The sequence below is a fragment of the Prionailurus viverrinus genome, chromosome E3, assembly GCF_022837055.1.
Source record: "Prionailurus viverrinus isolate Anna chromosome E3, UM_Priviv_1.0, whole genome shotgun sequence".
NCBI classification, from domain to species: domain Eukaryota; kingdom Metazoa; phylum Chordata; class Mammalia; order Carnivora; family Felidae; genus Prionailurus; species Prionailurus viverrinus.
This window is the reverse complement of record NC_062576.1, coordinates 17,680,018-17,704,642: the sequence shown is the minus strand read 5'-3', so window position 1 is coordinate 17,704,642 and position 24,625 is coordinate 17,680,018. Positions and strand designations below refer to the sequence as shown.

The window sequence follows — 24,625 nt, the reverse complement described above, 5'->3', positions numbered from 1 at the left end:
AGGGGGCCAGAGACCAAGTATGGATCATTCCTGGGTCCCGGAGCCCAGGGCAAGTAGGTACTTGGGAACAATTTATGGGTGTAAGTGTGTACAGACCTTTCATCGTTTATCTGCATCAGGTGAGTGGGGTGGACATGTCGGTACGACCCCTCGTACCTTGTTCCTGGGTGAGAATGAAGGTCTACATGCAGTAGATGTATGTAAGTGGGAGGGGTTCTCTTACTGGGCCTGATAAGGTGAAGTGAGACGGTGTATCTGTTACACTCCTAGTAGGTGTGATAATGAGAGAGAGGGGGAGAGAGAGAGAGAGAGATAATGAGAGAGACAGAGAAAATATCTAAGACCAGAAGGTATTTGTCTGGGTAGGTGTGGCCCAAGCCTGAGGGCCCTCATCGCGGTTTCCCCCCCACCCCCCTTCCCCCAAACAGGAGGTAGGACCAGCACATTCCTGTCCTGCCAGCTCCACCCTTTCCTATCCCTCCCCACCCCCCACCCCCATCCCCCATCCCCCATCAGCTTTCTCGGAAAAGAAGCTCCGGCCCTAAGTCTTGCACAGGTCAGAGCCTGAGCCTCCTCCTCCCCGCGGGACCAGGGCTGCCTCCGGGCCCCGGCACACCCAGCCTCAAGGTCTTAAACCCACCACGCAGACAACCTGCTAACCTTTCTCAGGCCCCTTTCCTGACTGGGCTGCGCAAGTAGGGAGCTGAGCTCAGAGCCAAGGAATCCTGCCTGGGGCGGGAGGGCGGGGGGGAGATTGTTTGGGGTCTGAGCCCTGATTGGCTGAGCCCGGGCCACGCCCCTACCCCTTCCCCTTCTCCCCCCTTCGGAAGGGGGGCGTGGAGGCAACCGGGATCAGCCAGGGGCCAGCATGAGCCGGAGGGAGGGAAGTCTGGGTAAGGGGCTGAAGGGCCGGATGTCGAGTGTCCGTGGGGAGCAGGGGTCTGAAGGGCTGGAAGCTGGGGTCAGGGTCCCAGCCACCCCGGGTCCGGGATGGGAGCGGCCTGAACTGGGGAGAGCAGGGCCCCGGTGTCAGGTAACGAGCGGGTGAGCTGTGGGTGAGCTGTGGGAAGGGACAAGAGCCAGAGTTTAGCGGAGGCCTGGGCTGTGCCTTCACAGGGACTTGGGCTCAGGGTTTCTAGATCACGGGTTCGAGTACACCCTGGGAGAGAGGACTGGGAGCTGGGTTTGGACGCCTGGATCCTCTGAGTATTGGGAAAGAATCAGAGTTGGGGGCCAGAGGGAAAGATAGAGTTAGGGAAGGAAGTTTCTTTGGACCACAGGAACCAGTGAGTGACAACAGGAGATGAAAGTCGAGGTTGTTAAGGATAGGGACAGGCGGTGGGAAATTCAGACTTGGGGTGGGGGGGCGGGGCGGGAGTTGCCGGGCCAGGACTACATTCCCCAGCATGCCTTGGTAGGCGCGCTGTGCAGTCCGGGAAATGTAGTCATGCTTCCGGGGCTCCACCCTCTAGCTTACGCTGGGAAAGGGCTAGTCGTGGATGATGCGGGTTTCTAGCTTTTTGCACAGAACGTCCTTTGGGGAGGAAATGGGACTTCAGTCTCCCAGTCTGTAGAATGGGCTTAAAGGAGCATTCCGACTTGAAATTCTGTGCTTCAATGATGTTAAACTTCACCATCACTGAGGTACCGAGATATGTGAAACCTATCCTCAAAGGGCTCCCAGACTGAGGCAGATTCACACAAATAAAGGAGCCATTAAAAAAAACTACCTTGGAAGTATGAGTAAATGGCCTAAAATAAAATGAAAAAGTTAATTTAAGGGAGGGGTGAATCCAGAGGCTGCACTGAGGAGGCAATATTTGAATTTGGCTTTAATAGGATTTCAACAATGATTTGGTATCAGAGAATACATTTCAGGTAGGACAACTGTTTGGCGAATGTCTGGTGCCTCATTTACCATCGGTGGGAATGGGACATAGCCTGCCCGGCTTAAAAGTTGGAGAATTCAGAGCAGAGCTTCTCGATTCAGGAAGGAAGAGCCAGCCTGCAAGAAGTGGTCAAGGCGTAGGGGTTTGGGCTGCCCTCATCCCTCCCCCTTTTTCCCACCAGAAGACCCACAGGTTGACTCCTCAATCTCACTCCTTCCCCACTTGGAGGCCAAGATCCGTCAGACACACAGCCTTGCCCGCCTCCTCACCAAATATGCTGAGCAGCTGCTCCAGGAATATGTGAGTGGGAATGGGGATGGGCGTGCCAGAGGCCTGAGGAGTGGGGAAGTACAGATCACAGAGGTTCCTGACCACCCATTTTTCCACCCTCATTTCCCAGCTGCAGAAAAATGGGACACAATTTGCCATGCTGGCAAATTGGGGAACTGGCCCCTCTCTGTGCCCCAAATGCCCCTGTGTCTGCCCCAGCTTGGAGGCTCCCCTACCACACTGCATTAAGACAGAGGCAGAGAGAGTAAAGAGAATTGAGTGAGTGAGTCAGGAAACCTAGGTTCTAGGCTCTCTGTGATCTTGTCACCTTACCACCATGGGCCTTGGTCTCCCCAGCTATTAAAGGAGGCAGTTTAACAAGATGAGTTGTAAACTCATCTACCTGTGCTATACAGAGAGATCAAGAAGGGGTTTCAACATGGGGCAAAAATTCCAGTCCAAGAAGGGACTTTCACAGAGGAGGGGGATCTGCCACCATCTTTGGTTAGGCATAGGGCGCTACCCAAGGAAGGAGGGTATTTCCACCAATTACTCTGGTGTAGTGGAAGGAGGGTATAGCTTTGAATCAGAAAGACTGTAGGTCTGCTAACTTGCTGTGACCTTGGACAGTAATGGTAACATGAAAAAAAAATGATGTAACAATTATGAAAGTGGAATCAGAGAGAGAACTAGCTTTGTAATTCTGTGAACATTGGTTCAAAATCCAGCTCTGTCCTTTCCTAGATAGATGACCTGGGGCAAGTCAATTTACCTCAGCAGCCTCAATATCCTCATTTATAAAATCATCATCATCATAATCATCACATCCATTATTGGAAAGATTAGGAAATAGTGTGTTTAAAGCAGCCAACAGTGCCTGAACCAGAGACAAGTGTCAGCAAAGGATAAATGGTACAGTTGTAGCATGTTTACAAATTACAAATCTCTTTTATCTTTCATTTGTTCATTTGTATGACAGTTATTCAGTGAGCCCCCTGCAGGTGCAGAGATAGTGGAGGATGGGGGGAGAGAGAAAAACAGACGGTTTTCAGCAGTCTCTGTGATTCTCAGGAAATCCTTAGTAGAAAGACAGGACAGGGAGCTGATCCCGCATTTTACAGATGAGAAGAGTAAGACTCAGAGAAGGGAAATGGTATTGCATGAAACTGCATTGCTAGCAAGTGGCAGAGACAGGATTTGCGCCCCGGTCTGAAAGATGGCATTAATAAAAGAACTAACATTTATTGTGCCCTTCCAGTGGGCCAGGATCTGCTGGAAGCATTTTTCCATGCTCGGAAATACCCTGTGAAGTGGATACTGTTATCTCCATTTTAGAGATGAGGAAACAAAGGCACTGGTGTAAAGCCCACTTTTTTTTGGGGGGGGGGGGTCGTGTTGTCGTATCAAACACAACAGTTGTGTTGGGAGGAATGTGTCATTTGCGAGGTGGGGAAACTAAGGCCCCAGAGAGCGGGAGGAGTGGAGAGTGGAGGAATTCTGTCGCGGCGCCTCTCGGGGAAGGGCGGGGCCCCCCTGACTGCCGTGTCTCCGCAGGTGCAGCACCAGGGAGACCCCTTCGGGCTGCCCGGCTTCTCGCCCCCGCGGCTGCCAGTAGCCGGCCTGAGCGCCCCGGCACCGGGCCACGCGGGCCTGCCCGCGCCCGAGCGGCTGCGGCTGGACGCGGCGGCGCTGACCGCGCTGCCACCGCTGCTCGAAGTGGTGCGGCGCCACCAGGCGGAGCTGAACCCGCGCGCGCCGCGCTTGCTGCGGCGCCTGGAGGACGCGGCGCGCCAGGCCCGGGCCCTGGGCGCCGCGGTGGAGGCCGTGCTGGCCGCGCTGGGCACAGAGACTCGCGGGCCCCGGCCCGAGCCCGCCACCGCCGCTGCCGCCGCCGCCGCCGCCGCCACCGGCGCAGGCGTCTTCCCTGCCAAGGTTCTGGGGCTCCGCGTGTGTGGCCTCTACCGCGAGTGGGTGAGCCGAACCGAGGGCGACCTGGGCCAGCTGGTGCCCAGTGGCCCGGCCTGAGCGCGGAGCTGCAGCTTGCTGTCACCCCCTCCTAGTCCGTCTCTGTCGGTGCCTAATGAGGGCGGACTGTCTGCGTCTCTCTTGTCTCTGCCATCTCTCTGTGCTTTGTAAGCGCTCCGTGTCTCTTTCTCTATCGGACCTCCTTGTGTCTGTGACGTCCCATGTCCATCATTTTCTTGCTTTCCCCCCTCTTTTCCATTTTTTGGGCCTGCCTCCGTCTCTCTTGGTCTCCCCCTTCACCTGTCTCTGGGGGGGGTCTCTTTGTTTTCCCTTTTCTCCATCTCTTGTCTCCCTTTGGCCCCATGTGAGCAGGTGTACCTCTCCGCCTCATCTCAAGGAGGGGACACCTCATCAACTCTGTTTCTTTCACTGCCTGTCTCTGTCCTTTCCTGGCCAGGGACCTGGCTGCCAGCCCTGGTGGGAGGGCTACTCCAGACAAATTTCAGCCACCTTCCCACAGTGCATCACTCCCCCTGCTTGCTTCTCCGTTTGATGTCCTTTCCCTCCTTCACCTCCTCTGCCCTATCCCCATACATCCCCCCACCAAGCCAAATCTATGGAGAGAAAAAAAATCAACACCTTAAAACAGTTTTATTCCTGAGAATAAATTAATTTTTTGTAAATAAAATGTTTAAAAATAAAAAAGAACACTAAAGTTACCAGTATATACAGTTGCCGAAAATGGGGAGACACCTTTGGGGAGAAGAGGATCCTTGGGGCACAATCTGGTCCCCCAGACATACCCAAAAGCTACAGTATAAATAGGAGATTAACAAATGCCCCCAGGCCAGGGATATTGTCCATCACTCTAGAACAGGAAGTAGATGTGTCCTGAGCTGGAAACATCTATATGAGTACTTTTTCATTTGGACTTCCATTGATTGGGAAGTGAAGTCCCTCAAGATGGAAAGTTGGAACAGTGGCTATAGTCAGGAAAGTAGACTAGGGGAGGCAATGAACTCCAGCAAGAAGGGGAGACCTATCTGCTCAGAAAGCCCATAGCTTCATACAGAAAATGAGGTAGAAACAAAAAGGCAGCCCCTGGACCTCCTCAAAATTACAGGAAAAGGAAGGTCTCACGGAGAGCCCTGGCATTCTTTCCACCCAAGATGGGGGCAACCAGGACCACTGGATTGAAAGAATCCACAAAACAATACCCATAGAGTCCCACCCAGATCTGGAAGGGAGGTCATAGGACCTAGGCAGGAAAGACCCAGGCAACAGGGACTTGAGGCCTGGTTCCTAGGAAATATTCCCAAATAAACAAGCCCTGTCTGCTAGACAAGATGTGTCTCCTTTAGTGAAGAAGCAAGGCAGGAAAGAGTCCATTGGGAAAGAAGTGTTGCAGCCTCTGGCAGGAAGTCCTGCCTCGTCTATCCAGGGTATTTGGCCTTGAGCAGAGCCAAGTCCCTCACAGCTCGGTCTGTCCAGTGGCCATATTCCCGGGTCACTACATAGCCTCGACATTTCCTCTCAAAGGCTGAAGCCCCAAAGGCAACAACACCGAGAGTGTCCTCTTCCGGGGGGATGGGCAGGCCCAGAGCAGTCATGATTGCAGCCATGTTGCCCAACAGGCCTTGGGCCCTGAGTCTTGCGGCGCCGAGCTGAGCCAGCAGGATAGGACTGCCAGGGTTCAGGTCTCTCTGGTCATCCCCTACGAGCTGGAGGTGCTGGGTCAAGGCCAGGAAGGCCCCCTGGGCATGGCCCAGCCGCTCCCCATCATCCAGGGCATGCCAGGTCTTGAAGGAGACAGCGGCAGGAGGCAGGCTGCTGAGCTGAAGCTCAGGGGCTGAGAAACCAGGGTCGCTAAAGGGGCTGCCCTGGTACTGGAGCTGCATGAGAAACAGAGACAGATAGGAATGCGGGGACGTCCAGTGGTGCTGACTTCACATCTGCCTTCCATAAGACTGACATTTTCCCAGGGGGAGGAGTTAGTGGGATGTCCTAGCACAGAGCCTGGGCTCTGTTAGGTTCCAGGTTCATGTATAGATTGTACAACTTTGAATCACAGCTTCAGTAATTCCCATGCGTAAAAATGATAAGAAGTAGTATATATAAAGCACTTAGCACAGCACTTGGCATACAATAAGGGCATGATAGGCCACTATATTACATTAATATCATGACATCATGACACTATGATTGTGTTATTTATTATACTATTTTCAGTCTAAATATATTATTGACCACGTAGTTATAGTCTATATGTATCTTTATTTATAGCATTTAGTTGTTTATGCTTATTAATTTTATTATAATCATTAATAAATAATTGTTAACATTATTAAATTTAGTTGAGTGCCTTCTCCATTAAAGTTCTTGCCTCCATAAACCTAGACCCACAAAATCTTAGTGCGCACTGATAAATCCCCAAACTGGTAGCCCACCTAGTCCTCCATCACTATTTTAGGTGAAGAAACTGAGGCTCACGGTGCCCAAAGCCACCCAGGGAATGATGGCAGCTATGGCACGAGAAACTAGATTTAGTAAACTTGACATGGGCCTGGAATATAGCACAGGGGAGGAGTCACAAATCCTAGGGTCTCCAGGAACCAGATGGATTGTGTAACTGGAGGAAGAAGGCAGAACCAAGATGGGGTGAGGAGGGGCCAGGAGGGTCCCTGTGCCTGTTTTAGACAGGCAGTCATGTTCAAAATTTGAACAAGGATTTCATGGCCCAAACAGAAAACATCTGTAGGTCAGATTCAGCTAGTGGGCCACTGCTAGTTTGAACTTCTAGACAGTGTGGGGGTGTTGCGGGAGGATTGGCACTGCCAGTGATTAGCTGTGTGACCTTAGGCAAATTATTCACCCTCTCTAAAACTCAGTTTCCTTATCTGTAAAGTGGATTATGATTCTATCTCTCAGAACTGTTTGAAGAGTCAGCAAGATAATGGGCAGAGTGCCCAGCCCGGGCACATGGCTCAAGTAAGCACATAGCGCGAGGTGATTGTAGAAATAATTATGACCCTGTAAAGTCTTTCTCTGTATGTGCTGTCTTTGACTCTTGTAACAGTCCTGAAAGGTCAGCAAAAGCAGGATCACAAATTCCATTTTGCAGATGAGGAAGCTGAGACCCACAAAGAGAGAGAGAGAGAGAGAGAGAGAGAGAAGGAATGACAGCCCAAGGTCACCAGCTATCAGTGACAGTGTTTGAGTGAGTCTCTAGTTGACAGAGCCCCTGTGCCCTCAGATTCATGGGGGAGCCTTCTCCTGGCCTTGCTCTGCTTCTCCTACTTAGAGTTGGGCAAGGAGGGCACTTTCCCTCTCCCCTCATCCCCTGCTTGTGCCCAGTGTCACTCACGTAAGTCTGCAGCAGTGTTGATGTATTCTTCTGCATGTAGAGGGCCAGGCTGTAGGCTTGACTGATGGGCTCAGCTGGCGAGATGGGAGCCCCAAGACTGAGGGGTAGCAGCAGTAGGGTCAGCAGGCAGAGGGGGGCTGTCAGAGAAAATCGGAGGTCAGATCAAATTCCTGAGCCTGCCTGCTGGTTCGTTCATTTTAAAAAAATGTTTGTTTGTTTATTTACTTTTATTTATTTATTTATTTATTTATTTATTTTGAGAGAGAGAGAGAGAGAGGGAGTGAGAACCCAAGCAGGCTCCACCCTGTCAGTGCAGAGCCTGACGTGGGGCTTGAACTCACAAACCATGAGATCATGACCTGAGCTGAAACCAGGAGTCACACACTTAACCAACTGAGGCACCCTGGCGCCCCAGTTCATTCACTCTTTGTAACAACTCTTCAAGTGGCCACAGACTTTGTGGCCTGCAACAATCTTGTGTATCCAAGTCAGGACAGAATCACCCTGTAAGTAGATTATTTCCAGCCCAGAACATTCCCCTGAACTCCAGACCTGTGTATTCAACTTCCTGCTTGACATTTTCCCTTGGATATTAATAAGATTCTCAACTCAAAATGTCTAATACTCAACTCTCGATTCCCCTTCTACCCTCCTCCCCTAGTCTTCCCCCTCTCAGGCAAAGCTGCTTCCTTTCTTCCAGTTGCTCAGGTCAGAATGTGGGGTCCTCTCTTTGATGCGTCATTCTCTCTTGCTCTCCACATTCACCCCCACAGTAAATCCTATCGGCTCTGTCCTTAAAAGGTAGCCAGTGCAGGTCTGTGTTTCTTGATCTGAGTGCTCATGACAAGGATATGATCACTTTGTGAAAATTCATTGAGCTGTACGCTTAATGAGTTGTACACTTTTATATTTGTTATTTTCAATAAAAAGTTTTAAAACTTGAAAAGATGGATCCAGCATCTACCTACTTCCCCCCTCCTATTGCTACCACCTGAGTCCTGGCCACCAGCACTTCTCACCTGGACTGTTACCACAGCCTCACCCCTGGTCTCTGCTTTCACCCTTGTTCCCCCTCCCCCCCCCCCCCCACCCCTTCCAACTCCTCAGTCCAGCTAAATCCCTCCTCTGCCCGAACACTCCCTCTGCTCCCACCTCACACTGTGAAAATGTGTAAGCCAAAGCCCCCAGTGGTCTACAAGGGCTAGCCCCTCTGTATTGGCCTCCTATCTTCTCTAAGCATTCCTCCTCAGGCCTTTGGCCTTGCTGGGCCCTGCAGGACCACCCCCAAACCTTTCCAAGGCTGGCTCCTTCTTGTTCTTCAGGCCTCAATTCAGATGAGCTGTCCTGACTGCATATCAAAAGCCCCTTCCCTCTCCCCGATTTATAGTCTTCAGAGATTTGCTATTTCTCTTTATTTATTTGTCTACTTGTTTGTTACTGTCTCTCCCCCTAGAATGTTGGCTCCAGGAAAGGAGAAACTCCCCCTGGTTCATTCGCTGCTGGTTCCCCAGCATCTAGCACAGAGCTTAATAAATATTTGTTGAATGAATGCTGCCATGAACATCCTTATCCCAGGCTCTTTGGGCACTTTTTCAAAGAGGGAATGTCTGGATTGGAGGATGTGCTCATTTTAAATTTGAGTAAATGCCGCCAATTGTCCCCTTAAAGGGCAGGCCCAGTTGTTCCCAGTGTGAGGCTCGGAGAGGAGGAGAATTACCTAAGGTCACCAGCAGGAAGCAATGGAGAGGAGAGGCAAATCAGGATGGCCTCCTTTGTTCCCCTTTCTACATTCCCGAGTTCCCTAAATTCAGAACTTAAGGGAAGACTGATAGTGAAGGCCCATTCATTCATCCATTCATTCAACAAGCTTGGATCTTAGCACTCACCTTCGATCACACAGGCATTATAATTTCCTTACTTAGGACATTATTGTCTGTCTGCAGAATGAAATCTCCATGAGATCATAGATTTTTGTCTGTTTGTTCACTGCTGTATCCCCAAGTGCCAAGAAAACTGCCTAGCACATAATAGGCGCTCAATAAATATTTCTTGAATGAATGAATGAATGAATGATGAATGAAGCCTTCTGCATGTAAGGATCTGGCGGCTCCTAGCATGCAGACAGCCAGGTGCATGAGTCATATGGGCTGAGGGCCAGTGAGTACCCCTTCCCTCCTGGTCTCTAGGCCCTGGCACTCTGTCCCCCTCACTCACCTAGCAGATAGCTCATGCTCCCTCCTTGGTTCCTTCCTCTCTCCAGTCTCTGGGTTCTTCTGGGGCACCTATCCTCCTGCCCCTCAGGTGGCTTTATACCTGGGCTGAGCCCTGAGACCGCCCGAGAGGGAGGGAAGGAGTCACACCCTGGGGTGGGTGTGTGTTGGGGGCGCAGGTGCAGAAGCCCCAGAAGCAAGGGACAGCAGGGAAGGGGACACTAAGGTGACACCCTAGTCCCCTACAGCCCCCAAACTCAACCTTAAACCCTGGTTGCTGGGAGGGAGGGGTCAAAGGCGGGAGGGGATTATCGGGGGACAAAGGGGCCGCCCTGCTCCCTGCTGCTCCTCACGTCCTGGGATCCAGTTTCTCGTGAGGAGGCGGCCTCCTGCCCCGCCCCATGTGGACCGGGCGCTGCCCACTCTGGCTCCCTCTCCCCAGGAGTTTGGAAAAAGGATGGGAGTGGTGGCATGTGAGCAGCATCGCCAACACCCAGGTACACCCTTAGACATAGGAACATGTGCACGTCTACACACAGGCTGGCACACGGGTGCACACCAGACGTGTGAGCACACTTGCATACGTTCATTCATTTAAGTACGTGTTCCCACCGACTGTGCTGCTCCCTGTTCCAGGTGCTAGGATAGGACCAGAACAAGTCCAACAAAACCCCTGCCCTCAGAGAGCTGACACTCTAGTGGACATGGCTACGCGTATACTGAATCACACACACCCTGCCAGGCCTACACGTTACACAGGGAGAATCAGACACACAAGTGCGGACGTGTCCTCACGAATGCATGCAGACAGGTGAACACATAGCCACACCCAGGGGCCCCACCAGAGACACATGCGTGGAGCAGACATGTACATATATGGGGTGTACACACACCATGGTCACGTGTGTGCACACAGACACACATGCGGCGGGAGGTCAGGAGTCCTGAGATCTAGCCACGTTTTAGTCTCTGCTGTCCTGGAAGATCTTGGGCCAGTGGCTGCCTTCTGCCCAAGACACAGCGCATGCCAGACACATAGACATACCTAAGGCCTTTTCCAGCTAGGGAAGCCTTGTGGCAGAGAGGACTATGGGCAGACAGGTGCTGGGTTCTGGTCCTTCTTCAGAGCTTTCCCAGTCTCTCCATAAGGAAGCACTGTTCAGTTCTAAGCACCTGCCCACCCTCTCTGGGTCAGAGTGTTCAGGCAGGCCCCTACCCTGCTTCTATCCTGTTGGGGGATGGAATATTGCTCTACCTTCTTCCCTCATGTGGAGGAAGAAGGCCCATACCCTTCTTACAAAGGCAGGAGATACATCTGTTTACTCATTCACTCATGTATACATTCAATCAGCAGATATCGATGGAGCCTCTACTGTGTGCTGGTACCAGGGCGAATGTAAGATGGGCCGCACCCCCACCTCACAGGGTGCACAGCCCAGAGTTCACAACAACAAACATGTGAACTGATAAAAAACAAATTTCCTGAAGCGACAAAGTTCTAAGAAGAACCCAAATAGGTTGATGTGATTAGCTTGGGGAGTGGGGGGGTGGGGGTGGGTGGGGTTGAGGAGATTTAGATAAGGAGCCTGAGGCCCAGAGAGGGACAGCTACTTACCTGGAGTCACACAGCAAGGCCAGAACAGATCCTAGACTCCTGCCCCCCAACTTGGGACCATATCTGGGTTGTCCCCTCAAAACTGTGAACTGAAAGAAGGAGGAAGTTGAAGGAAAGATGGGCTTTGGGGTGGGGTATCCTAAATTGGGTCTCTGAGGCCAGGAGCTGCCAGGGCTGCCAGAAGGGGCCTGTGCTAGGCAGACAGTGATGTCAGGGGATTAGCCTAGGCCCTTTGAGTGGGTGCACTGAGGCGTAGGCCAGGCCAGGTAATGAAGGGGGAGGTGGCAGAGGAGGAGGGCAGGAGGGGAGGAGGGGAAGAGGGAGGCAGATACTCGATCTGGTGCTATTCACAGGTGGACAGTGGACGTGGGGCTGGGCCTCACTCGAGAAGGCAGGCTCACCCTCACCCGACCTTATCACGTCCTGCTTCTCTTGGGGGTTTCTCTCTCTGGACCCCTAGTTTCCCTTTGCAGCTGGAGGAACTGGCCCCCAGCCCAGGCCTGGCTTTGTCCCAAGGCGTCTGTCTTGGCAAAGGGCATCAGCTCTGCCACCCTGTCCGGCCCCACCTCACAGGCCATCTGTCTCCATCTCTGTTTTGGTCTCACCAAAAGCTGCTGCCCGGGGATCCCCCCCAACTTAGGAGCCAGCAGACGTGGATGCGAGTCCTGCCTTTGTCCATTGCTAGTTGGGGCCGAACCCCCAACCTCTCTGAGCCTCAGTTTGTTTCCTCATCTGCAAACGGGGTAATAATTCCCACCACCTGGGCTCTCACTGACCCCACCCACCAAGTGCCTTGACCCCTGCTCCCCCCAGGCCTCCAAGGGTTACCCCAATGGCACATAAAGCCTCCAACCAATGGCAAAAGCCTTGATGCTGCACAACCCCATGTTTGGAGGCCAGTCCCCACAGGCCATACATATGCTCCCAAGAGATCTGTCCTGTCCTTTTCCCAGGACACTGAAGCATGACCCTAGTGTCACCCAGCAGGTCACATAATGAGACCTATTCAGAACAGATAAATGTGAACTTCAAACCAGATCCTCACCCTGACCCCAGTATTAAGCCCAACCCCATTTGTACCCCTACCTCTCCAGGCAAAGAGAACAGTAAGTACAAAGGCCCTCATGTGGGAGCAGGCATGACCGTTTTCAGGAACAATCAAGGCCAGCAGAGAGAGCAAAGAGACTGGTGGTTGGTGAGGTATGACAGGTTGGGGAGGAGCAAGAGTCACCTTGCCCTCTCCTGCCATCTCCACATCTCCCTTGACTCCTCAGTGCCCTCAGGACACAGTCCAAACTCTGCAGCCTGCCCTTTGAGGCCTGCAATCCCCTAGTCCCTGCGCAGCCTTGCAACTCACTTCTTGCTTTTTCCTACATTCTCCCTCAGCTCTGCAACCTACTTATAGGCCTGCTTAACACCAGGCCTTCCTCATGTAATTCTCCCTATATAGAGAGCGCTCCTGCTCCCTCTTCACCAATACAATCTCATATTTTAAACTTTGACTTGGGTTTTACCTCCTCTGGGAAGCTTCCCCTGTCTCCTCTGCTCCCTCTGGGTTTCCACAGTCCCCGAGTTTCCCCTGTCCATTTACTGATCACCATATGTTGTGATTCTCGGTCTCCCAGTGTCTCTCCCCAATGTAACAGGAGGCAGGGACTTGTCATCTCTGCAGCCCCAGCACCAGGCCATGTACAAAGGAGACACTTCAGTGAGTGTCAGGTGAAGGAAGACAAACATAACGGTTCCAGTTCCAAGGAGGCTGGTCTACTGAGAGGAGCACCTGATCTCTCGGAGCCCCCTCGTCAGTGCCTCATCCTAATGGAGTGGCAGGATGGAGGGGTGTTGAGGGCTCTTGGAAGAGAGGTCCCCAGCACAGGGATCATCAGGGTGAAGAGCACAGCCCATTCCATTCAAACCCCATGGTCCTCTGCTGCACTGTTCCAGAGCCCCAGCTGGTAGCCATTGAGGCTGGGCACCTGTCCTCCCGGAGCAGCTCAGCCCGGCAGCTCAGCCTCATCACCTCCAACATTTCTCCAGTGCTTCCTAGGGGTCTGGTGTTGTTTGAAGCCCTCGTATACACTACCTCATGCTTCCTTTATAGAACTGTCTTCCTCTTTCACAAATGAGGAGATTGAGGCACTGCCAGGTTAAGTGATCACCCCAGGGTCACATGGCTAGCAGGGAGCAGTGCTAGGATTTGAACCCAGGCTCCAGAGCCAGAGCTCTTTATTGTTATCATCACCTATAATCTCTGGGGTTTGACACTTTCCAGTTCATGAGCCCTTCCCACAGCCCCTGTTGCCCTGGGTTCCCTTCAGGGTTATCTGACAAGGGCTGGCATCCCCATTTTGCAGATGAGATCCAGGAAGGAATGACACGAGAAGGTGAGAAAGAAAAGAATGCTTTTTTTTTTTTTTTTTTTTTTTTTTTTACCAGTCACTCTGTACCTAGACATTATCTCACTTAATCTTGTAACAACCCTGGGAAATAGGTTTTATGGTTACTAATGAGGTTGAGAGAGGTTCAGTGACTTGCCAGGATCAGACAGAGAATGAACTGTAGAGACCTTGAACTCAGGTCAAGGTCTGACCCTGAACTCAGGTCAAGGACTGGCTCCAGTGTCTGGGCTACTCCCTGCCATTCCCAGATGAATCTCCTTTGCTGTCTGCACCATATCTGCACCACCAACCATCCCCATGCTGGTGGGACACCATGATGGCCAAGTGAGAGACACAGATCCATCAGTGACCTAACTGTATGTCCTAACCCAGTCCCACCCCAGTCGTTGGCAATATCTGCAATCCAGCCAAACTTTGCCTTTGCTTCCTGGGCAGCCCTATGCTTGAGGAGGAGGGCCAGAGGAAGACGTGTAACATGCGGTGTCTTAGCAGAGTCTGACTGGGGATTAGGATTAGGGTATTGATTTAAAAACTGGGAGAAAGTGGAGAGCCAAAAGGGCTGTCCTCTGTTCAGCAGTTGCATATTGAATCCTCTCTGTGTGAACTGAATTTCCCAAAGTGACACATAAACAGGGTCTTGTCAAATGAGCAGACTCTCCCAAATAAGAAAAACTTCCCCAAACTCTATTATATTAAACACTATGTGACAGAGATGTGGAACTGGACAAGTAGGTCAATGGAACAGAATAGAAAGACCAGGAATAGACCCATGTATACCTAGGAATACAGGCTATGATAAAAAATAAGGGAGGGGGCATCTGGGTGGCTCAGTCGGTTGAGGGTCCAACTTCAGCTCAGGTCATGATCTCACGATGCATGAGTTCAAGCTCGGCGTCAGGCTCACTGCTGTCAGCACAGAGCCCTCTTCGGATCCTCTGCCCTTTTCTCTCTCTGCCCGGCCCCCATTCGCACGCGCTCTCTCTCTCAAATAAATAACACATTAAAAACAAACAAACAAGTAAATAAATAAACTCATTAACTAATTGAGGGAGGATAAGAATAAACTATTAAAAGGCATTAGGATAGCTGGAGGAATGCAAACTGGTACAGTCACTCTGGAAAACAGTGTGGAGGTTCCTCAAAAAATTAAAAATAGACCTACCCTATGACCCAGCAGTAGCACTGCTAGGAATTTACCCAAGGGATACAGGAGTACTGATGCATAGGGGCACTTGTACCCCAATGTTTATAGCAGCACTCTCAACAATAGCCAAATTGTGGAAAGAGCCTAAATGTCCATCAACTGATGAATGGATAGAGACATTGTGGTTTATATACACAATGGAGTACTACATGGCAATGAGGAAGAATGAAATATGGCCCTTTGTAGCAACGTGGATGGAACTGGAGAGTGTTATGCTAAGTGAAATAAGCCGTACAGAGAAAGACAGATACCGTATGTTTTCACTCTTACGTGGATCCTGAGAAACGTAACCGAAACCCGTGGGGGAGGGGAAGGGAAAAAAAAAAAAGAGGTTAGAGTGGGAGAGAGCCAAAGCATAAGAGACTCCTGAAAACTGAGAACAAACTGAGGGTTGATGGGGGGTGGGAGGGAGGGGAGGGGAGGTGATGGGCATTGAAGAGGGCATCTTTTGGGATGAGCACTGGGTGTTGTATGGAAACCAATTTGACAATAAATTTCATATATTAAAAAAAAAAGAACAGGTGGAAAATTATACGTGAACGTTTGGATGAGATCCTATAATGCACGCAGCTGGTGCATCCCTTTTACTAGCAGTGCACCTATCTCGTGGCTGATGTGACTCCTGCTACTAGTGACTCACAGCTGCTTCCTTCTCCCCCTGATCCAGGGACCCATTTACAGCAAAGGAAGTGCTGTGGTGGACACACTGCCATTTGCCGTACCATCAAGAAGCTGCTGGCCTGTTAAGGTAACGGAACGGTCTCTGGAAGGTGCAGCTGAGATGCTGGCGTGGAGACCATACAGTATTATTATCTTTTAGAATGCAACATATGCCTTAGACCAATGGCTGTTTTATGGTGCTGTGCCCAAGAACATAGGTATATGAGTCTGGAAACCTAAGATTAGAAGCAGGAGTGGTCCTGTTTACCATTAGTCCCAGTAACCTCCTTGGGGAATTTGTGCTTGCAGCCCCCTAACTTTAGGTCCTATGGGTCTAGAGATCCCAATTCCCAGAGTGCGGAGGGACATTTCTGCAAGGGGACATGGCAAGAGTCCCGGTGAATTTTGAGCGACACCTGCCACCTGGTCACTTCTGTCTCCTTGTGCCAACAGACCAAGAGGCAAAGAAAGGACTTGCCAAAGGTCATCACCAGAAGGTAGGACAGCTGCTATGGAATAGGGGCAGGAGGAACATGTTTAGCACGCAGGCAATCAATCCATTGGTACATCTCTAGATACCTGTCCTGAGTTTTATTTGTAAATGGGCAAGTACAATAGCCATGGCCTGACAGGTCATGATAACTAGGGACTCAACCCTTCTGGGATGATGGCCAAGGTCAACTTACCAGCAAGCTATTGAGACTAGCAGAAAGACTAGTTGAAGCCCAGGGTAGAAGGGAAGGGGAGAGCTAGAATAAGTGCGTGGCAGAGGAAGGAGATGATGACTATCAGGGGAGGAACTAATTCTCCTCTTCTAAGTTTACCCAGAAATTGTGACCAATCAGAATGCTAGAGAAGCTGTACCTGGATGGAGTGAACTTCAGGGGAAAAGCAAGTAGATCTGAGCAGTGCAAAGGTGAAGTGTCGTGCGTGCTGCTGCTGCCCCACCAGATCCCTTTATCAATAGTACACCCATCGCCCAGCTGCCCCCATCTCTGGAGAACTGCCCAGCACTCCTCCTCCTTAGCCAATGGCAGACTGGCACAGATGTGTGAAAGGCCTTACCTCCAGGTGGCACTAACCTATTAGTACAATGTGGGCTCCAGAGCTTTTTCTAGCATCAAACCAAAGCTAGTCAACAGCCAAGACCACATTCTTGCTCAGTTTTCCTCACTGCCCTAATCCTGATGACCTAATTTTTCTTCTGAGAACGTTGTCTATGTCACTTGGTCAAGAATCCCCATCTCAGGCTGTTTCTGGGGACCCTACAGCATTTCCCCTTCTAACACCATTAAGAATAAATAAATGATAAAGACTTACATGTGAAAGAGATCTCTGAAATTATGAAGCAAAAATATAGAAGAATATTTTTAAGTCTTCAGTTTGAGCATTATATTTACAAGAGCCAAGACAAGGCAACAACCTAGGTATCCACGACAGATGAATGGAGAAAGAAAATATGGTTTGAGGGGAGCTGGGTGGCTCAGTTGGTTGAGCCTCCAACTCTTGATTTCAGCTCAGGTCCTGATCTCATGTTTCCCCTATGTCGGGCTCTGTGCTGATAGTCTGACAGTGCGGAGACTGCTTGGGATTCTCCTCTCTGCCCCTCCCCCCCCCACTCTCCTCTCTCAAAATAAATATATAAACTTAAAAAAAGAAAGTGTGGTGTGTGTGTACAACGGAATACTATTTAGCCATAAACAGGAAGGAAATCCTGATATTTCAGGGTGGACTTTAAGGGCATTATGCTAAGTGAAATAAGTCAGACCAAGAAAGATAAACACTGTATGATCTAATTTATTTGTGAAATCTCAAAAAAACAAACTCATAGAAAAAGAGATCAGATTTGTGTTGTGAGGTGGGGGTTGAGGGTGGAGAATTACGGGAAGATGGTCAAAAGGTATAAACTTCCAGTTATAAAATAAATAAGTACTGAAGATGTAATGTACAACATGATGACTATAGTTCCCAGTGCTGTGTGATATATCTGAAAGTTGCTAAGAAAGTAAATTCTAAAAGTTCTCATCATGGTGCCGGGGGAACACTTTTGTGTTACTGCATGAGGTGATGGATGTTAACTAAACTTATTGTGGTAATCATTTAAAAATATGTAGATATATGACATATATATGTCAAGTCATTATGCTATACACTTTAAACTTGTATGGTGTTCTATGTCAATTACATATTAAAACTGGAAGGGAAAAATAAAAGAAAACCTTGGGCTAAGAGAAAGCTTTCTTTTTAAAAGTATTTTTTAGGTTTACTTATTTATTTTGAGAGAGAAAGAGAGCACAAGTGGAGTAGGGACACACAGAGAGGGAGAGAGAATTCTAAGCAGGCTCCACACTATCAGACTGTAAGACTGTTAATTTCTTAAATCTTCAACATTTCGTATGCAATTGAGCTGGTTTTCCCATAAATAGTTTTTTTTTCAATTTTTAATTTGAGAGAGAGAGAGAGAGAGAGAGAGAGAGAGAGAGAATCCTAAGCAGGCTCCAGGCTCAGTGTGGAGCCTGATGTGGGGCTCAATCCCATGACCCTGAGATCATGACCTGAGCCAAAATCAAGAGTCGAACACTCAACTGACTGAGCCACCCAGGTGCCCCTTTCCTGCAAATAGTTCAAGTTGCCTTAGCATGCAGAAGGGACTTTTGTATGGCAAACTGAAAAACCAAGTTGGTTCTCCTGTGCAAAGATTTGAGTGTGTATGTGCTTATCAGTAACATTGAGTGTGTGAAAATTTCCCAAGGCCCATTTCCCCCATTCTACCTACAACCTAATCCCTTTCTCGTGAAGTAGGGCAAATCCATGAATCAAGAGAGTAGGAAAGGAAACATCTAGGTACAGCATTTTACAGAGTAAATACTGTAAGGATCATATCCTGCAGATGAGGAAACTCAGAGAGGTGAGGGCACACAATGCTCCACAGATAGTGTTAAAACCAAGCCTCTAAACCAACTCTATCTGATTCCAGACTTCAGTAGACAAATGAATCCCCTGGGATGCTCTTAGAAGTACATATTTTTGGTCCCCACTCAGAGATTCAGTAGGTTCCAAGGAGCCCAGGCATCTGCATTTTTAGTATGGGAGCTATTGCCACCCCATCTCCTGGGGGATTCTGGGTCCCACTTTGAGGGATACTGAATATTACATACAACTCTGTCTTCCAAACAGGACCAGGCCTGGCAAGGAAAAAAACCACAAGAGGTAGGTGAACTGTTGTAGATTAAAGAGATTCAGGAGACATAACAACAGGATTAGTTATCTTTTGCCATGTAACAAGTTTCCCCGGAAACTTGTAGTTTAAAATAACATTCATTATTTCCATTTCCATTTCTGTGGGCCAGAGGCTGAGACTCTCAGCAGCCTGCAAACACTGTCAGGGTGCAGTCATCTCGAGGGGCACAGGTATCTGCTTCCAAGTCCATTTATGCGGTGTTGGCAGGATTCAGTTCCTCAAGGGTTGTTGGTCTGAAGGCTTCAGTCCTTCCCCTGCTTGTAGCGGGAGGTTGTTCTCAGTTCTTGCCATGTGGACCTCTCCTTGCGGCAGTTCACAACAAGACATCTTGTTTTATCAGAGAAGCAGAGAAGAGTGCCAAGATGGAAATCACAGTCTTTTGTAGCCTTATCTTGAAAGTATGGTCCCATCACTTTTGCTGATTCTATTCATTGTACAGGCAAGTCACTAGGTCCAGCCTTTGTTAAGGGGAGGGGAAGGCCAGAAGGCAAGGATCATTTGCAGCCATGTCAGAAGCTCCCTATTTCAACAACCAAATGTATGAAGTTGGTTTGGGTTCTGATTTCACTAAGCCAACTGTACAGACACATTTATGAGATAATCCAGGAAATCTGAACATGGACTATGTATTAGATGATATTAATTAAGGAATTACCATTATTTATTTAGAAGTGACAAATGTCTGTGGTCATGCTAAAAAAAATTCCTTAGGTCTTAGAGACATACCCTGAAGAATATCATAAATGAAATGTTATGATGTCTGGGATTTGCTTTAAAATAATACAACAGGGGTTGGAGGAGGGGAGGAGTGGGGTTATAGTTGAAACTGGATTAGTTATACGTGGATAATGGTTACACGGATATGGGGGGGGGGTTATTATACTGCTCCTACTCTTACATGTGTTTGAAATTTTCCACAATAGAGAGTTAAAAATCAAACTGAATTGAAGCTAAAAATGGTACACCGCAAGTTGAAAAAACATACAAAGTCTAAAGCTGTTGCATACTGAGTGTATTTTAATTGGTGGAAAAGACAACAACAAGAGTAACATTTCAGATGGGGAAAGATGACCATAAATATGAAAAAGAGGGGGGAAAAAGGAAGGAAGGAGTGGGGGGAGGGTGGAGGAGGAATGATAGAATTAAGCTTGGCAGCCGGCTGGCTACAGGAGGTGGTTGATCCCTGACCTCTGCTTAACCAAAGTAACAGGGATTCGGGTCATTCTAGTGGAACTGAGAGCTTGGGGCAGCAGCAAATCCAAGCCCTCAGGGCTTTTAGTATCTGTGAAGGACTAGCTGGAGTTTAGAGTTTGCCTTGGGCCTAGAGGGATGGGGAAGCTGGGACCATTTCAGAAAGGGCATAGAAGCAGGAGGCCCAGTATCAGCTGGTGGGGAGGTATTACATTGGGGTTCAAAGTTCTCCACAGTTCATTACAAGGATGCAGTACTGTGCAGGAGGCCACAGTCTTGTCTTACAGATCCTAGAGGGTGGGGAGAATAAATCCCAAACCCTCATCTCTAGACATTCTGGATTAGGCCAGGAAATTTGCATCAAAGCTGCCTAGCATGGGGCTTGGCATACAAGAAGTATTTACTACCCATTTATTCAATCTAGTGGCAGTGGTAGTGATCCTCAACCAATGAGATGTGTACTTCAGAATTTTCTAGAAAATGTCATTTGATTCTTTACAATTGTGGTTCTTTACAAAGGTAATGTAGTCATTTGGGGACAGATAACTCATTTGGTTCAACACGCAAAAGGGCCGAAAAAGCATCTGTTCAGTGCAAAGGTTTTCTCCTACCTGTGCTCCCCAGCCACCCAGTTCCCCTCCCTGGAGGCAACCAAGGCTACTTGTTTCTTCTGAATATTTTCAAGGACATTTTATGTATCTGTAATCAAATTTGTATGTTTGGATTTTGCCTTTGTAAAACAAACAGTAGCAAACCACACACGTTATTCTGCTCCTTGCTTTTTTCACTCAATATTTCTCAACTATTTGCAGTGACATGGATAGAGCTGGAGAGTATAATGCTAAAGGAAATAAGTCAGAGAAAGACAAATACTATATTATTTCACTAATATGTGGAATTTGAGAAACAAGACAAAGGGGAAAAAATAAGAGAGAGAGAGAGAGAGAGAGAGAGAGAGAGAGAGAGGCAAACCAAGAAACAGACTCTTGACTATAGAGAACAAACTGATGGTTACCAGAGGGGAGGTGCAGGAGGGAATGGGTGAAATAGGTGATGGAGATTAAGGAGGGCACCTGTCCTGATGAGCATTGGGTGATGTATGGAAGTGTTGAATCACTATATTGTATATCGGAAACTTATATAACACTGTATATTAACTGACTGGAATTAAAAAACTTAAAACTAAAAAACAATGTTGCTCAAAAATCATCTCATACTAGTTCTTTGTTTTAAACCACAATTTTATCTGTTTGTTCTACTTTTACAAGAAAGTGGAAGAAACTGAAATATGTCTGAAAAGGTTCCAAGTAATATTCTGAGTTCATTGCATAATTTAAACCCCTAACTTCTATATCCATTCTAAGCTAGAAGACTTGTCACAATTGTGTTCTTCTTCCCCCCCTCCCCCATTATAGTATAGTGGATTGTTGTTGTTTATTGTGGTCAAATACATATATACGTATATATTTATTTATTATATATTTATTATACATATATGTATAATACATATGTATATAAATACATATATGTACTTATATATGTATTTATTATATGTGTATATATATAATACAATTTATCATTTTAAAAACTTTATTTATTTTGAGAGAGAGACACAGGAGGGGCAGAGAGAGACAGAGGCGGGGGGGAGAAAATCCCAAGCAGGCTCCACACTGTCAGTGCAGAGTCCAATGTGGGGCTTGAACTCGTGAACCATGAGATCATGACCTAAGCTAAAACCAAAAGTCAGCCACTTAACCGACTGAGACACCCAAGTCCTCCACCATTTTATTCATTTTTAAGTGTACAGTTCAGTGGCATTAATTATATCCACATTCTTGTGGACCATCGCCACCATCTATCTCCAGAACTTTTTAATATTCTGACTGAAACTCTGTACCCAGTAAACACTAACTTTCCATTCCATTTCCCCCAGGCCCTGGGTAACCACCATTCCACTTTGTCTCTATGAATTTGATCACTCCAGGTACCTCATATCAGTCGAATGATACTGTATTTGTTCTTTTTTTCTGGATTGTTTCACTTAGCATCCTGTTTTCAAGGTTCGTCCATGTTTTAGTGTGTCAGAATTTTATTCCTTTTTAAGGTTGAAAAGTATCTCATTGTATATACATATATATATATATACATAATTGTGTATATATATACACACACACATATATACACACATATGTATATGTATATGTATATGTATATGTATATGTATATGTATATGATTGCTGCAGGAACCCACTTAGCGCATAGATCCCAGCTCCTGAACGGAAGTGGATATCTGCAAAAAGAAATGTCATATATCTACATGATAAATTTGAAGAGGTTCAGGAAGAAATTTCTACTGGTAGTCCATGCTACGTGGTAGTCCATGCTACCAGTAGAAACTCAGCTTACTATGGACATCAGATTCTCTGGGAACACTAGCAAGAGCTCTACTGAAGGTTTCTGTGGCCAGGTGAAGCCACACCCATTGCCGAGCATTTCACTTCTGGGATCTTCACTAATCAGATCCAGGCAGCCTTGGGGGAGCCTTGCTTTTTGTGATGATTGATCCCAGGGCTGACTATCAGCCCTGTTCACTTGTCCACTATAGTTCAGTATATATCAGACTCCTTCCTACTTCATATGGACGATGCCAAACCATAAGACAATAAGAGTTTACTCAGCAGGTGTCTTGTGCTGGGTGCTTGCCCAGAAAATCCCCTATATGGTGACACTAACTTTCCCTAGGACCCTTAAGAAGATGTATTTGTCATTAAGGTTGCTCACAAGTATGCCAGTTCTTCTCTTAGGCATGTGAAGAGATCTCTTCTCTGCCCCCTTTGAAGTTAGGTAAAGTTATGGACTGGTCAATACAAGGTGAGCAGAAGTGTCACATGGAGTCACATACACATATCAAGATGGAGCTTGTTTCCTGAGTGACTAGAATGAGCAGACCCCACTAGACATGCAGAATGAGCAAGAAACAGACCATTTTTGTTATAAGCCACCAAACTTGGGTGTTATTTGTTACTACAACATAACCTAGCCTATCCTGGCCAATACAGAAGCTATGAATGTCTACAGAGATCCAGAAGAGATCCAGAAGGAAGACCAGCCGCTGCTAAAAAGGAACTTTGGGATAAATGGGCTGCTCCAGCTCCTGAATTCAGTGCGCTCATTCTAAGGTTGCAGATAGTTCTGAAGGCAGACGGGTGCCCTCCATTCCTTTTTAGCAGTTCCTCACTAGAGACTGAGTGGTCCGACCTGTTTCTCAAAGTGGTCTGTAGTCCTATAGCCTAGGACCTCGGAATGAAAAACACCACCACTGAGTGGTCTTAAGTCATCCTTGCAAAGTGTCTTATACAAAATGCGTAAATAAGGTTGACAGAAAACAGCCATCATTTTTGTACAAATGAAAAGGGGCTCATGAGTGCCGTATTCCTTGAGTTTACTGATTTTTGAGGTCTGTCATCTTTTTTTTTAATTCTTTTAAAACATTTGTTCATTTTTGAGAGTGAGAGAGATAGAGTACGAGTGGGGGAGAGGCAGAGAGAGAGGGAGACACAGACTCAGAAGCAGGCTCCAGACTCTGAGCTGTCAGTACAGAGCCCGATGCAGGGCTCGAACCCCCGGACCGCGAGACCATGACCTGAGTGACGCTTAACCGACTGAGCCACCCAGGCACCCCTTGAGGTCTGTCATCTTTATATTTTAATGTCAACATGGTCGAATTGTAGTCTTTTCAACTCCTGTAAATGTTAACAATATCTGCTCATGGTAAAAATGTCAAACTGCAGAGTAGAGTGTAAAGTGAAAAGTAAAAGTCCTCCTATATCTTATATATGCAATCTCACTCTGCCACCCCCCACCCCCACCCACCCAGCTGGGGGCACAGGCACAGAGCCTGGCACTGGGGTGTTATACATATAGTGTAAGAAATGGTCTTGGGGCGCCTGGGTGGCGCAGTCGGTTAAGCGTCCGACTTCAGCCAGGTCACGATCTTGCGGTCCGGGAGTTCGAGCCCCGCGTCAGGCTCTGGGCTGATGGCTCAGAGCCTGGAGCCTGTTTCCGATTCTGTGTCTCCCTCTCTCTCTGCCCCTCCCCCGTTCATGCTCTGTCTCTCTCTGTCCCAAAAATAAATAAACGTTGAAAAAAAAAATTAAAAAAAAAAAAAAAAAAAGAAATGGTCTTGACCCTCAATAGGCTCATTCTGGTTGTCTCAGTTAATGGAATGGGGCCAAGAATGCTTACATTCAAACTGAAGCAAGCTGGGAGGGGACTGTGTTGCACTGGTGAGTACATGTCTTATCCAAAGCAACAGCCTTTTGCTCAGGTCCAGTTGTTTCTTGTTCAAGGAACAGAGACTCAGTGTTACTAGATTTCAGGATTTCAAGTGAAAATGGAAATCCATTTTTGCAGGAGATACTTGTTGCTATGCCAAACTAAGCACACATGTTTGGCTGGATTTGATCAGTTTGCAGATGTTGCAGTAGTCCTCAGGATGGGCTCTGGAGTCTGGGTTTGAATCCTGGTTCTACAACTCATCTATCTGGGCCCTAGTTTCCTCATCTATAAAAGGGGATTCTACCTCATTGGATTCTTCTGAGAATCAAGTAAGATGCT

General features: G+C 48.0%; 2 protein-coding genes across 4 annotated transcripts; one reads left to right on the top strand and one right to left on the bottom strand.

Annotated features, from left to right (window-relative positions):
- The first annotated feature begins 823 nt into the window (after positions 1 to 823).
- Positions 824 to 23,367, top strand: CTF1 (cardiotrophin 1). 3 transcript variants are annotated; one of them, XR_007147751.1, is made up of 5 exons: positions 824 to 893; positions 2,071 to 2,189; positions 3,714 to 6,374; positions 12,498 to 12,501; positions 23,357 to 23,367. XR_007147751.1 is itself a non-coding variant. In XM_047838444.1 (3 exons), exons 1-3 carry the CDS (start codon positions 869 to 871, stop codon positions 4,182 to 4,184), a joined length of 615 nt encoding a protein of 204 aa, XP_047694400.1. In that variant the 5' UTR covers positions 824 to 868; the 3' UTR covers positions 4,185 to 9,537. The 3 variants fall into 3 exon arrangements, 2 of the variants coding, with proteins under 2 accessions (XP_047694400.1, XP_047694401.1); XM_047838444.1 differs by lacking the exons at positions 12,498 to 12,501; positions 23,357 to 23,367 and having other exon boundaries at positions 3,714 to 9,537; XM_047838445.1 differs by lacking the exons at positions 12,498 to 12,501; positions 23,357 to 23,367 and having other exon boundaries at positions 846 to 893; positions 2,074 to 2,189; positions 3,714 to 9,538.
- On the bottom strand, positions 5,558 to 7,638 carry LOC125154686 (cardiotrophin-2; the record flags this gene model as incomplete). The annotated part of the gene is made up of 2 exons (XM_047839215.1): positions 5,558 to 6,016; positions 7,489 to 7,638. Coding segments are annotated over 2 exons (609 nt in total), but the record flags the coding sequence as incomplete, so codon positions are not given.
- Positions 23,368 to 24,625: the final 1,258 nt, after the last annotated feature.